The 13,745-nt window shown below is 41.8% G+C and overlaps 1 protein-coding gene across 2 annotated transcripts in view; it reads right to left on the minus strand.

Annotated features, from left to right (window-relative positions):
• The window catches only part of PDE7A (phosphodiesterase 7A), a 112,994-nt gene that overhangs the window by 37,900 nt on the left and 61,349 nt on the right, over positions 1-13,745 (minus strand). The window contains exon 3 of one of the 2 annotated variants that reach the window (XM_053249569.1): positions 1,335-1,418. The exons of the other annotated variant lie outside the window; for it this stretch is intronic. Within the exon in view, the coding sequence (XP_053105544.1) occupies positions 1,335-1,418 (84 nt within the window). The remainder of the gene's footprint in view (positions 1-1,334; positions 1,419-13,745) is intronic. 2 annotated transcript variants of the gene reach the window in all.

A 13,745-nucleotide genomic window follows, 5' to 3' on the forward strand; every position in this document is an offset into this window, starting at 1 on the left:
GTGGCTCCTGGGCAGCGGAACAGAAGAAAGTCCAAACGACAGCTTCTTCCTTCCACCCAGCCCACTGTAATAGAAGTGGCTACAGATGAAGGACATGCATCCGTGCCCTTCATTTGTAGCCAGGTCCAGCCAGGTAGAAGCTTCCATTCAGGCTTTCCTCGCTTCTGCTGCCTGGGAGCCACCACATCACTCCTTCCCACCAGCCGGGAGCCAGCTGGATGTATAGTCACGTGGTGAGGTGAGAGGCGTCGGATGGGAGAGAACAGAGGGCTGGGAGAGCCCAGAAACATACAGCACCCCACAGGCTGCCAAAAATGTGTCTATAGGCTGGATGTTGCACAGCCCTGCTCTAGATGGTGGGAAAGGAGGCTCAATTCAGACATCCCATTCCCAAACCATCGTTTGGAGATCAAGATTGAATTATGGGCTTGCACACTCTCTTCTTTTCCCTTTTCCCTTGTGCATGAATTATCTTCTTCCATCCATGACTTACTAGGGCCAACTTGGTTAGAGACTTCTGCAAACCCACCTCAAGCTATGGTTTCAAAGCAATCCTAATTAGTTCTAACCACACTAAATCATCCTCTTCCATTCATTGGTGTTTTATACTGTTGGAATTTACAATGATACAAAAAGGCTCCCTGGAAAAAATTAAAATAGCATGAATATCTATTAATAGCCAGCATGCTGCAGTGAGATCAACAATCTATATCTATAGACAGATCTATGCAACAATCTATTGCAATCTCTAGCAATATAGATTGCTAGAGATCAACAAGCTATAAGCAATCTATATATTAACAATCGATGAATATATATTCATATATTGCATCTATATTTTCATCTAAATATAGATGAAATATATGAATTTATATTTCATGAATATGAAATCATGAATATGAAATCATATTCATTTAAGTATGAAATGAATTACTTTTAACATAAAAGCTTTTTATCAACGTATTTTGAGGAAGTTATTGGTACATGGCATATTTGTCGGTGTAATGGTTACATCCCCGTTAATAAGACGCAATGAAAGTGTTAAGCAGACCAGCCGCCTATCAAGAAGTGTACACAACATACTGAGAGAGCATGGACCTCTTACTCATGCCTTATAAAGGCATATAAGTATACTATGTTCAGCATATCATGTGGTTTTAGAAAGATATTATACTATCCAGCATATTATGGATATTTTATCATTTCTCCAAGCGAAATTACATATTTTGCAGGAAAATTTTTTTTAAAAACTTAAGCCATCAATTACGTGAAGCCCAGCAGGCAAATACAAATGGAATCCTTCATTATTGTTCTGCTATTATTTAAATACTTACAGTGAAAAATACGGAAATCAATGTATGGATGAGAACCTCTTCTCTCTGTTTCAAATCCTGCCCGACTTCTTACTCGTACATCTCCTAGAAATAGGGTCAAGAGTGAAATACACCGTGTCGAAGAGCTACAGAGAAAAATGCAACTGAATACAGCTGCCTTCTGCTTTAGAGGCGCTATTTTTTTTTTAAAAAAAGGCTGAAGGTCTTTCAGACATGCAATTGCATGTGCTTCATAACATCCTTTCCTGCCTCAACATATATAGCCAAATATATGTGCAAGTACTTGGAAGAGGTTGCATATGTTAATCTACACCAGTGTTGTGAAAAACATAATTAAGCAGGAGAAAAAGTTTAAACAGGGTGTATTTTTGTGTTTTACTACCCAGGCTTGTTGACCAGTTTACTTACTTGCATTTGATTGTCTAAATATTACATAACACCCTTCTGAAACACCAAAACTTTGTATTAATCTGGAGATTAAAATTGCATGTGTTTGTGCAAATCACATTGTGTCTGCTTTGGATGTACTGAAATGGCAAACTATGGTTTGCTACAAAAAAGTAATCGGAGCATGTAAAGCGAGAAGGAGAGAGTACATAAACTTTAAAAAATCCTTGTGTACTGTCAAACTTAGTTCGATGTTGCACCCAAACTGGCCAATATGGTCAAATATAACAACAGTAAAAGCTAAATTCTCAAAGCTTGAAAAATATTAATGTTTTAGAATGAAACTATAAATCATATCAACTGCTTTTATTCCAGCAAGGTCATGTTCTCTCTGCTCAGTTACTTTAGCCCAATTTTTTTCTAAATGTATGTTGGTACAAAGCACACACAAAATCGGTGCTGTTACTAATGATACCAGATCACAAAAATAAGCATTCTGCTGTGTGTGTTTTACTGTGGCTGTAGTATGATTTTGTGGAATATACCTTGTATGCCTTTAACACATGAAACTGCCTCAGACAGAATCAGACCACTGATCCATCTAAGTCAGTACTGTCTACATTGACCGGCAGCAACTCTCCAGGGTCTCAGGGCAAGAGCCTTTCCCAGCCCTAGCTGAAAATGCCAGGGATTGAACCTGGGAGTATACTTTGCATGTATACTTTACATGCAAAATATAAGTTGTGCCACTGAGCTATGGGCCCTCCTCTTAAAAAGTCTTGGAGGTCTTGAGAAATTTATTACAATTAGATTCAAAACTACTTAGTATATCAGCAAGCTGAATTTACATAATATTCCCAGTAAGCAGTCCAACATTTGCTACTGAGTGTGAGGAAGTTGAGTTTCATGAAACTCTTCTGACAGAAATAGAAGACCTAAAGCTAGATCTGAGCTTGTAAAATGAACAAGACAGAATCAGTATTGAGATAGTTTCAAGCAGTCAGATCATTAGTAATAAGCCACTAGTGCATGTGGCTAAAAAGAATGACAAATTCAGTGTTATTTTTGTATGCAGTTACCAGAATCTAAAGGGCCAAACAAGCATAAGGGCTTTTCAGGCTCCTATTCCTACTACAGCCCTTAGCACTAACCCATTTCCCTCCACCCCCGGCACTCCTGAAAGTAGAACCTGCTGGAGCAGCATTCATATAAGCAGCTGTAAGGGAAATTTTTTTGCCTCCCTATTGGCATGGAGCTCTTGGGATCCTGGCCAGTACTGTGTCTTGCAACTCCAATGAAAAAATATTATAGATAAGTCTCACAGCTTGTTCTTTTAAGAGATTTTGCTCTGCTTTACATACAGGACAAGATCAAGGACAAAAGGCAAGCTCACACACAGCATTTTACATAACATTGCATCTCTAGGTTATACAGCCTGGTCTTTACTAATGCCAATCACATGTCCCCAGGAGAATGTCCTCACAATTAACCTATCAGAATTATTTCAGAATAGTTGACAAGTGGAATTTCAACAATGGGAGCCAAGACTACCACCAAGATTCTGGTAATTCAAGCAAGAAAGGGACCAGGGAAACTATCTTATTAAGCATTCTAATACTGCACATAAAGAAATGCCAGACTCTTCATGCTTATACTATCCACAAATGTGAACTGATCCAAAAACAATAAGAAATGAACTCACTCACAACAAGATGTTCCTAAATGAAAGTGACTTTAGATCTTGAGGATTCTAGTTTTATTTTTATTCTCTCAAGAAAATATGTTCTGTTTGGTTGTAAGGGTTCTACAACTATCAACTGATTAGTTTGGAAAGTTATATTCTTTTTCTATCTGAGCTCTTCAGAAAGCAACCCTTCACAAAAATAGAACGTGAGATACTGTACTGCATTAAAAAGGTCAATGCTCAAGGACCACTTAAGCTGATCAGGCTACTTCTACTAGCTATAAAGACTCACCACCCTAGGACAAACCAAAGGATACACTACCTCTATTGGTGTGGCCCCCATAAACTGGTAAAGCAATTTACTTGATTTTTTTTTTAGATGCCTTATTTAATAAAGTTTGCTTTTGAGTAGCAATTTTGATATCTAGACATAAGATGATTCAATTCTCCTTTAATATTTAAAAAAGAGGAGCCTACCAAACTTTACTACAGTTCTAGGAGGCTCCCCATTCTACTGTACATTTTGAGATACAATGTTGCTTAACTGTAACTTTGGTTCTTCTAACGGTCATCTGTCCTTTTACACAAATAGGCTACGCACATGCGTGGAAACCATGTCAGGAACATTCCATGTTTTTCAATCCTTGTTTTTGGCAGGAACCTCACCCCCCACCACTATATTTGGCAGGAACCCTGCCCCCAAACACCCTACCACTTGTTCTCTGGATCCTTGCCCAACTTGGCTGCTTCTATCTAGCAGAGAGATTATTGGAAATGGCCTAGTTAATATCATAAATGCATCGCTGAGGGAGGGTACAATGCCTCCTTGTTTGAATGAAGCAATGGTTAGACTGCTTCTTAAGAAGCCTTCCCTGGATCCCTTAGTGATGGATAGTTATAGGGAAATCTCCAATCTCCCATGGTTAAGCAAGGTGATGGAGAGGGTGGTAGCCGATCAGTTCCAGGCAGTTTTGATTATCTAGACCCATTTCAAACTGGCTTTAGAGCTGGCTATGGGGTTGAGACAGCCTTGGTTGGCCTCATGGATGACCTTTACCGGGGAATCAACAAAGAGTGTGAGACTCTACTGGTTCTTTTGGATCACTCGGTGGCATTTGATACCATTGACCATGGTATCTTTCTGGATCACCTGGGGGAGTTGGGGATAGGGGGCACTGCGTTGCAGTGGTTCCACTCCTATCTCTTGGGTAAATTCCAGATGGTGGAGCTTGGTGACAGTTGCTCTTCAGAACAGGAGCTGTTGACCCTCAGGGCTCCATTCTGTCACCAATGCTTTTTAATATCTAAATGAAACTGCTGGTGGTTGGTGCAGGGTGTTATCAGTATGCTGATGACACCCAAATCTACTTCTCCTTTATATCTGCATCATCAGGAAATGGTGTTCATTCCCTAAATGCCTGCCTACAGGCAGTAATGGCTGGATAAGGGATAACAAATTGAAACTGAATCCAAGCAAATCGGAGATGATCATTGTAGGGGTTCAGAATTTGAGGGATGAGTTAGATCTTCCTGTGTTGGATGGGGTTACACTCCCCCGGAAGGAACAAGTATGCAGCTTTGGAGTATACTTGGACCCAGGCTCGACCCTGGAATCTCAGGTGGAGGCTATGGCCAGGAGTGCTTTCCACCAGCTATGGCTGATTCAACAGCTGCGTCCATTCCTTGAAGAGGACTACCTCAAAACAGTGGTGCATCAACTGGTAAACTCCAGGCTTGACTACTGCAATTTGCTCTACGTGGGGCTGCCTTTGTGCATAGTTTGGAAACTTCAGTTAGTTCAAAATGCAGCAGCCAGATTTGTCTCTGGGGTAACCCGGAGAGACCATATTATGCCTCTTTTAAAACAGTTGCACTGGCTGCTGATATGTTTCTGGGCAAAATACAAAGTGCTGGTTATGACCTTTAAAGCCCTGAATGGCTTAGGTCCGGGTTACCTTAGAGAGTGCCTTCTTCTGCATGATCCCCACTGCATGTTAAGGACTTCTGAGGAGGTCCATCTCCAGTTACCACCAGTATGTCTGGTGGCAACTCAGAGGCGGGCCTCCTCTGCAGCTGATCCTGGACTGTAGAATGCACTCCTGGCAGAAATCTATAGCTTGAGTTCATTGTTGTCCTTCACGAGAGTCCTTAAAACCCAAGTTTGGCCTGGCCTTCCAGGGTTTTTAAACAGTTTTAATTTTTTTAATTGTTAATGGCTTTAAACTGTTTTTAGCCACTGTGGCCAGAGGTTCAAGTGGCGAATTTATCAAGTGAGCCAGCACCAAGGAGAGGTCCCACACTGAGGACATTACAGGGTCATCCAGCTGAAGATGGGACAAGCCCTTTAAGAATGGCTTTACTGTCTTGTTCTTGAACCAGGATTGTCCAGAAATTATGTGAGCTACAATTGCTGCTAGATGCACTCTCAACTCTAGAACTGACTGTTTCAGATTCAACAGGTAAGAACAAACTTGCTCATCATTTAAAAGTCAAATATTAAACTTGTGTTGTTCCGCATACTTGCAGAACCTAGTCCATTTGTGAACATATGACCTTGTCATTGCAGGTTTCTGTGATGCCTGAGCACTTCTTGCAACTCTAAGGGGAAGGAAACAAGATCCACCAAGCCATCAGGAGCAAGGATTCTATGTCCAGGTGTAGAATCTTTCCAACAGCTTGAGATAGGAGGCAAGTATCTCAGGAGGTAATTGTAATCTATAGCCATATGTATCAGCCACGGAAATCATGGCCACCATGGTGCTATCAGTACACAGTTGACCTTTTCCCTCCTGATCTTTAGGAGGATTCTTGGTAACAATGGAATTGGCGGAAACAGGTAAGTGAAGTACTCTGTCCATGGGATGGAGAATACATCTCTCATCAAATGTCTGCCTGTCCCTGCTCTTAAGCAGAAAATGTGGCATTGTTTGTCTGTGGCAAAGGCATCCAACGTCAGGGTCCCCCAACACTTGAAGACAGACTGCTGCTTTGTCCAGTTCCCAGTCATGGCAGCTGGTGGAAGACCTGCTGAGCATATCTGCCTGAAGATTTGCTGAGCCCTGTATACCAACTGCTTGTGGCATAACTCAGTTTCTGATGCACCATTGCCTGACATCCATGGTCAAGGCTAGAAGTGATCTGGAAGGGCCTTGAACTGGTGGGCCTCTTTGCCTATCCTGAACACAAGTACTTCCAATGTTGGAGTCTTATGAAAATAGAATAATTGTTCTTTAAATCGAGAGAGGCCAGCCATATGTTTTGTTCTAGCAAGGACAGAAATCATGTGCAAGGGCTTGTAAAGAATGAACTTGTTCAGTCCCCGTAGGTCCAAGATGGAGAGTAAGCCCACATTGGGTATTGGTATGGTGAAGTATAGGGAATAGAATCCTGTCGCCACATTGGTTTGGACTCTTTATTGCGTCTTTGAGCAGAAGGGCCTCTGCCTCGTCTGTATCTTGGTTGGACGTATTGTGACTAAGCAGGGAAGGGCTGGCCTTTGTTATAGTTAAGACCTGTTGCTTGAAGTAATGTGTTCCCAGGCAAATACGTACAGGTGAGGTGCATGCCTGTAGTCCAATTGAGCAAGTAATTGTTTTTTGGGACACGCAGGGATTCTATGCTTTTGTGCCTCAGTCATGGATGAAGTGAATGACTGTCTATTCCCTGGGGTATATCGCTAAGAGTGAAAGGAGTTATCAGACAAAGTTTGCTGAGAAGATAACTGAGAAGATAACTATTTATTTTGCTTTCACGGGAGAAATGTTGCAGACTGGTATGTCATAGAATGTACTGTGTTTTTCATTTTCTGTACCTTTTGAAGGGTCTCATCTGTTTTGCCTCCAGAGAGATTGTCCTTCAAAGAGTAAGTCCTCAATTCTTGAACGTGCTTCATACGTTAGTCCTGATTATCGCAGTCTGTGGATTGCAATGGAAGTTGCCATTACTTTGGCTGTGCATTCAACAGAGTGCCTTGTCGAGTACAACTCTTGTTCTGCCAATTGTGCTGCACACCTTGGCTGGATCTCTCTTATCCTGAGGCAGTTGGTCAATAAAGGGAGACACCTTTACCCACAAGAAATGATTGTACCTTGCATTGTATGCTTGGCAATTTGCGATTTTAAGGAGTAATGCTGCTGCTGAGTATAAACACCTTCTGGAGGTGTCTAACTTCTTTTCTTATCTGTCCCCAGGGTTAATAGGATTGGATCTGCCCCTAGATTTATTCAATGACACTTCTATCACTATTGCATTTGGGGTCGGGTGCTTCTGCAAGAAGGCAGAAAAAAGTCTTCCTCTAATTGTACCCGATAAAAACTCTCTAAAAGCTTGTAGGTTGCAGCAAAGAATGTGGTTTCTTCCAGCAGGTTTTAACTATGTTTAACAATGCTGAATTCATGGGGAAAGTGGTGGGAATATGTGACAATTAACCTAAATAATGGATCTAAATCAGGCTTTTTTAAAAAAACTTATTTTTCCAACAAGATAGCAGAAATAATAAAGGAACATTAAAAAGTAGATAGAGAAAGGTAACTATGCAGTTAACATCTCTTGAACATCTCATAATTGCATACATCAGTCAGGAATTCAACAACCCTCCATTATCAACCTTCTGTTGCTGGTCCAATTTTTCTCCTAGAACTGTAGGCATTCTGGAAATATAATCTGAATAAAGCTTCAAATTCTCCAAAGGAGAATTTGGTGATGTCTCTTGAAGGAGATCTTGGGGAGATGATCCTGTAGTAGGGGTGTGCAAAACCAGTTCAAGCTCAAATCAGACTGGCCCCCAGAAGAGGTGGCCAGTCCAAGTTCAAACCAAACTGGGCTTGGTTCAAATTGAACTGGATCATCCCTGTCCAGGAGGATTAGAGTTAGGGTATTCCTACCTCTAAAGGGGATGAAAGGGCAGGCGAGATGGTCTCTAACCACCAGCAGCGGCCCACACTGATTAAGGGGGAGTACTAGTGGGGCCCTGTCACACACCCCCATCTGCCCTTTCAACCTCTTTAGAGTTAGGATTCCTCTTTACCTGGTTAGACCACATGAACTGAACTGCTGGCTAGTTGTAACAAACCGGTTCACAGACCAGTGGTTTGGTTCAAATTCAGTTCAAATTTGAACCAAATTGCCAAGAAAGGTTCCATGCACACCCCTATCCTGTTGACATTAACTTGGAGCGCGAAAAGTCATCTACTTCTTCCTCCAACTCCTCTCCTGCCTGTTCAGAGTCCTTTGGTTCGGTATATTTTGGTACTATCAGAAGTCCCAATGAGAACTGCAGGAAGCTACGGAGGTTGAGCTGGCAGTTGTTGTGGAGCTCCAGGGTCCCGGGGGCCTGAAGAAGGTACAGAGTTGTATGTCTGTTTTGAAGGTGGCTGTCCCTGTGGGAGCTGAGGATTCCGGTACTTATCATGATGTGGTCTGGTCTTCCTTTCCACAGACCTAAATCTCGACAGAGATGGGCTGGCGTTGTCTCATATAAAAGGTTGCTCGGTCCCACAGAAAAGAGCGATATTCGAAGTCTGAGTAAGAGTCTTCTCAAAACCAAGACTAGTCTCTTTGGTGCTGTGACTCCTCTTGGTGCCATGTTAAATAGTCCTCTGAGCTAAAGGTTGGTTGTACCTGTATCTTCGGTCTCCATCTTCATCCCTGTTTCTGTACCAATCATTTTATGCCAATCTCAATCCCACCCCCCAACAGTCCTCCCTTAGATCATCGGAATACATGGAATCTACTAGAGAGAATTCCCTTCCACATTCTCTCTCACTATCATCGCTCGTAAAGATAGGCGTATCGATCCCATCATCTGAACATATCCTCAGGTAAAGTGCAAGAGTCTTGATGGGCTAGATGATCCCTTGAAGTAAATCTCAGTGTCGGTTTCAGTCTCGCTGGTGACAATGAGGTACTTTCCCATCCTCTGGGAATTTAAGGTGCACTAGCATTTGAAAACTGGCCATCTGGATCCTCTAGATCCAGGAAGTGAGGCCAAATAAGCTGGTAATCTGGTGAATTTTCTTTGTCCGGTGTACTGTGAGTGGATTGATTATTGTCTCTTGGGATGGGAAATGTCAGGACTGGGATGCTTGGGTCTGAGTCGCTTCTCGCCAGGGCCAATGGAATCTCTTGGGGCACAGGTGCTTTAGGTGGTCTGGCCTCAGATTTAGTTTTTCTTTTTTGGTTTGGTTGGAGCAACATCAGCGCACAACACTTGTTTCTGCTTCAGTATGCAGGGTAGATGCTGACCTGCTGGTAGTGGCTTCTTTTTCTCTAGGACAGCCCCCGTGTTATTTCCTAGCAGCCCAATGGTCCCGAAGCCTTCAGAATCAATCCAGTAGGAGCCAAAGGCAAGGTAGTCATGGATGTCACAGAAGTCCTCAGTATAGAGTCTGGGACCTCTCTTGGTACTGGTGCACTCAGTTCCGAAGATAAAGCAGGCAAAGGCAGTGTTCCCTTATCACTACTGGTTGGTGCTCCCGAAGGGGCCTCAATGGACATGTTAGCTGAATTAGAGGTAACCAAGTTTTGCGCAGGGTCTGCTCCACAATGCTGAACGGATATTAGAAGCTCTGTTCCTTCTTGCTTGCTTTGTAAATTTCTGACAGTTCGCGCAGGCTTCCGCTGCATGTGCTTCACCAAGGCAGAACAGGCACCTGCTGTGTTTGTTGGATGATAGCAATTTGGCCCTGCAGCGCACAAACTTTTAAAATTCAGTCTTGCTCACCATACAATGTAAACACTGTTCTTTTGCTCCAGCTGGGATCGGGAGACTGGAAGGAAATGGGGTGGGGCCTGGATTTTAAAAGAAAACAAAGTAAATAAAGTGCTAACTACCTCAAATAACTAAAGGATACATAGGTAAACAAAGAGAATAAACACAAGAATAAGAGTCTTTTTTCTCTCAACAATACTTCCAGGAGAAGCTCAGAACAGAAGCCGAACAAAGTCGACTGAAGCATGGATAATGGAAGATTGAGGGAATGAGGAGAGGCGCAGCCACATATAGCAGGTTGGTGTCGGGCTTCCTACCACAAATAAGGAGCGAAAAGCTTGGAATGTTCCTGATGTGGTCTCTGCACATGCACAAAGCCCATTTGTATAAAAGACAGACTACGCTGAAGAACCAAACCTTCCTTCCAACCTGTTAAGATCTACTGAACAGGCCCTGCTGAAGTCCTTTCACTGAGAGAGGTAAGAAGATCTGTGGATATAAGCAAGAACCTTATAATCACTGCCCCAAATCAGAATAATAGTTCATGAGAGACGCATCAAGGTCATTTTACGGATTACGCAACCTTCCATGACTGAAACTCCACCATTTTTTTGCCCTTCAAAAGTTAGCCATGAGGCAGGGAGCACAATACAAACAGAGGCCATAGTGCCAGTTTCTCAACTTGAATCTTTTCCTTCCCCAAAGCTGCTATTTGCCTGCTTAGTGAAAATTTGCAAAGAATGTAAAGTACATCATCCTGACTTTGTCTTTGGAAGTTAACCATGCTGTTGGTTGTCATTTTTTTTAAATTTAAGTGTAGAAATGGTATTTCATGTATTCATTCAAATTATGTATATATCCAGTTTCCAAAACCACAATGGCTCTTTAAATATATTATCACCACCAACACAAAACAAGTACAGATACAGAAATAACATTAAAGCCAGAAAACAGTATCAACAATAAAACACTTTCCAGAAGTCAATTAGTCAGTCTCTCTTCCAGCCCCCACCCCCAAACACACAACACAAACCCCTACCTAAAAACAGGAAGAGGGGAAAACGTTTTATCTGTTTTTGTTTACATTATTGTGAGCTATCAAGTTTTGATAGTGGAATAGAAATATTAAGACAGAGAGGACTTGAAACAAAATTCTACAGTGTATCCTGGCTCCTAAGAAGAGTGCTGCTCTTCAGGGTCCAGCAAGCCTGGAACAGAAGCCCTGTTAAAGCCTTTGTAGGGTAGGGAAGACATCTTGTTTCGTCGCCCCTCCCTTAAGGCTGACACTGCTACCCTACATAAACTAGAGCATCAGGTTTAGAGCTCACCAAGAGTCCTGAACCTGAACATTTTACTGCTAAACAATACCAGGGAGGGGTTTTTCCTGGAAAGTGATAAAAGATATTCTTGTTTCCCTTTTCTTCCTCCTGAAACTTCCTGATATAGTGCAGGGAGGGAACTTCTTTAATGTCACAGTGTGCATCACCCATCATTCTAATCCCCACCTCCATCGTATTAACTATAAATTGTATTGGGCTTGAGCAGGCCAATTCCCCCTCTTCCATCTTCCTCTTATCTGTGCTACTAGCACCCTTCGATTTTAGTGTCTCAACCATGGGTTTTATTAATAAGCACTTTCCTGTACAACTTCTGGTTTTTTCAAATCCTTTTTCTCCTTCCCCAAGCAAAGAAGAAAAAGCTGCCTTAAGAAACAGCACTGCAGAAAAATCCAGAATTTTAAATCAGCTTTGACTAGAGGTAGCAACATGCCTTTCCGCCACAAAAAGGTAGCAGAAAACACAGGAGTTTACCCTTTCCAGACAATGAGATTAGTTATGGTTGTATTTCATCATCTTTTTGCACTCAACATTACATAAGGTTCTGGAACCTCAACAAGTCCTGAAAGCTCACTGAGCCTTCAAAGCCAGAGACATTAAACTTTTTCTTTTATTATAAAAATCAATAGATCTCTGTATACATTGAGAGTCCCAACCTTTGTGTTACCTCATTTTGCTTCTAAACTGATAGCAAAATCAGGTGGTTGAATGCCCAATTTAGTATATACAATAAAATTCTCCACACCTAAGTCCCTAACACTAAAGAGTCTGACAGTTCAGACTTACCCAGCAAATCAATTAAATATCCTTATCTATGTGACTAACTTCTTTTAAAGAAAATATAAGCAAGGGAAAGGGAGAAAACCACAGAAGAATCAAGAAATACTCAAGAGAAAAAGCAAAGAATAGCAAAACACATCTCTATAAACTATTACCATTTCCTTTTAGAGGAGTGAGGATGAACCCATAGGAGGGAGGACTGAAGAACAAGACCACAGAATCACAGGAAAATAGGAAGCTGCCTTATACCAATTCAGACCATTTAATCATCTAGCTGGTACAGTGACTGGTAGCAACTTCTCCAAGGTTTCAGGCAGGAAACTTTCCCAGCCCTATCTGAAGATGCCAGGGGTTGAACTCTGGACCTTCCGTGTGCAAAGCAGATGCTCTACCACTGAGCTATGGCCCTTACAATCAAATGGCTGTAGACAAAAAATACTGAGCAACATTAGCCCCTAATAAGTATAAGGTGAAAGTAAGTATAACAACAAACGAATCATTTAAACACACACAGACGCACACATAAAGGTCAAGCACTGAATTGCTATCCTTGACTGAGCCAGGTCAAGTCTTAAATTGACAGAGGAGACAAGATGCTCCTTCCTGAGGTACAGAGCATCTTACAATATTAACTGCTTTTGGAATACAAGAAGTAAACTGAAAAAAAGCTCTTAATCTGAACAACCTTTTAGCAATAGCTTTTTCTCAACACTTGGGGCTTTAAGATCTATGTATCCATTTGCTTGCTTGCACCTACCAGGATGTATGTAATTAAGGATCATTATGCCCTAACAAAATAGTTAACAGTTATATTGCATATCAATGTAAGGCTTGAATTTCTATTAACAGTATCCATAAGTTAGTGAATATTCCATTAGAGTACCTTATCTAATAAAATGTAGAAGTCAGGTTTTGTGCAGTCACCAACTTAGGGTTTATTAATTACCCTCAACTTGCACTCATGGTGAAATCAGAAGGTTTAAGATTCAAAACAGATGATTTGAAGATGCAAAAAGGAAGACCAAAATTCAAACTGAAGGAGAATTATAATGCACCACATGAATTTTGAGGAAAAACAGGTTGCTCACCTGTAACAGATGATCCTTGAGTGACCATGCGTATTCACACAGCTGGGATCTGTGCCTGCACAGTGGATCAATTGGGAAGATCCCAAAGCCCCTCATGTTGCTCCTGGATCCTTCAACCATACATGTGCATCCATTAGAGAAAGTGGTTGGAGTGTCACCAGATCCTGCTGATTCTTCAGCTACCATCATAAAAGGAACTGGATAAGGTGAAAAAACAGGTAAGTTACCAGAGCAAGTGCATAAGCAGCCCAAAGCACATCCTCCAAAGAAGAGGGAAGGAAGGGTGGGATGTGTTAATACCCAGGATCACTCAAGGATAATCTGTTACATTTAAGCAACCTGTTTATCCTTGATGTGATCCCACTGTATTCAAACAACTGGGCGATTAGCAAGCTCTCTCCTGGAGGTGGGTATCTTTGACTTACC

The sequence above is a fragment of the Hemicordylus capensis genome, chromosome 4, assembly GCF_027244095.1.
Source record: "Hemicordylus capensis ecotype Gifberg chromosome 4, rHemCap1.1.pri, whole genome shotgun sequence".
NCBI lineage: Eukaryota > Metazoa > Chordata > Lepidosauria > Squamata > Cordylidae > Hemicordylus > Hemicordylus capensis.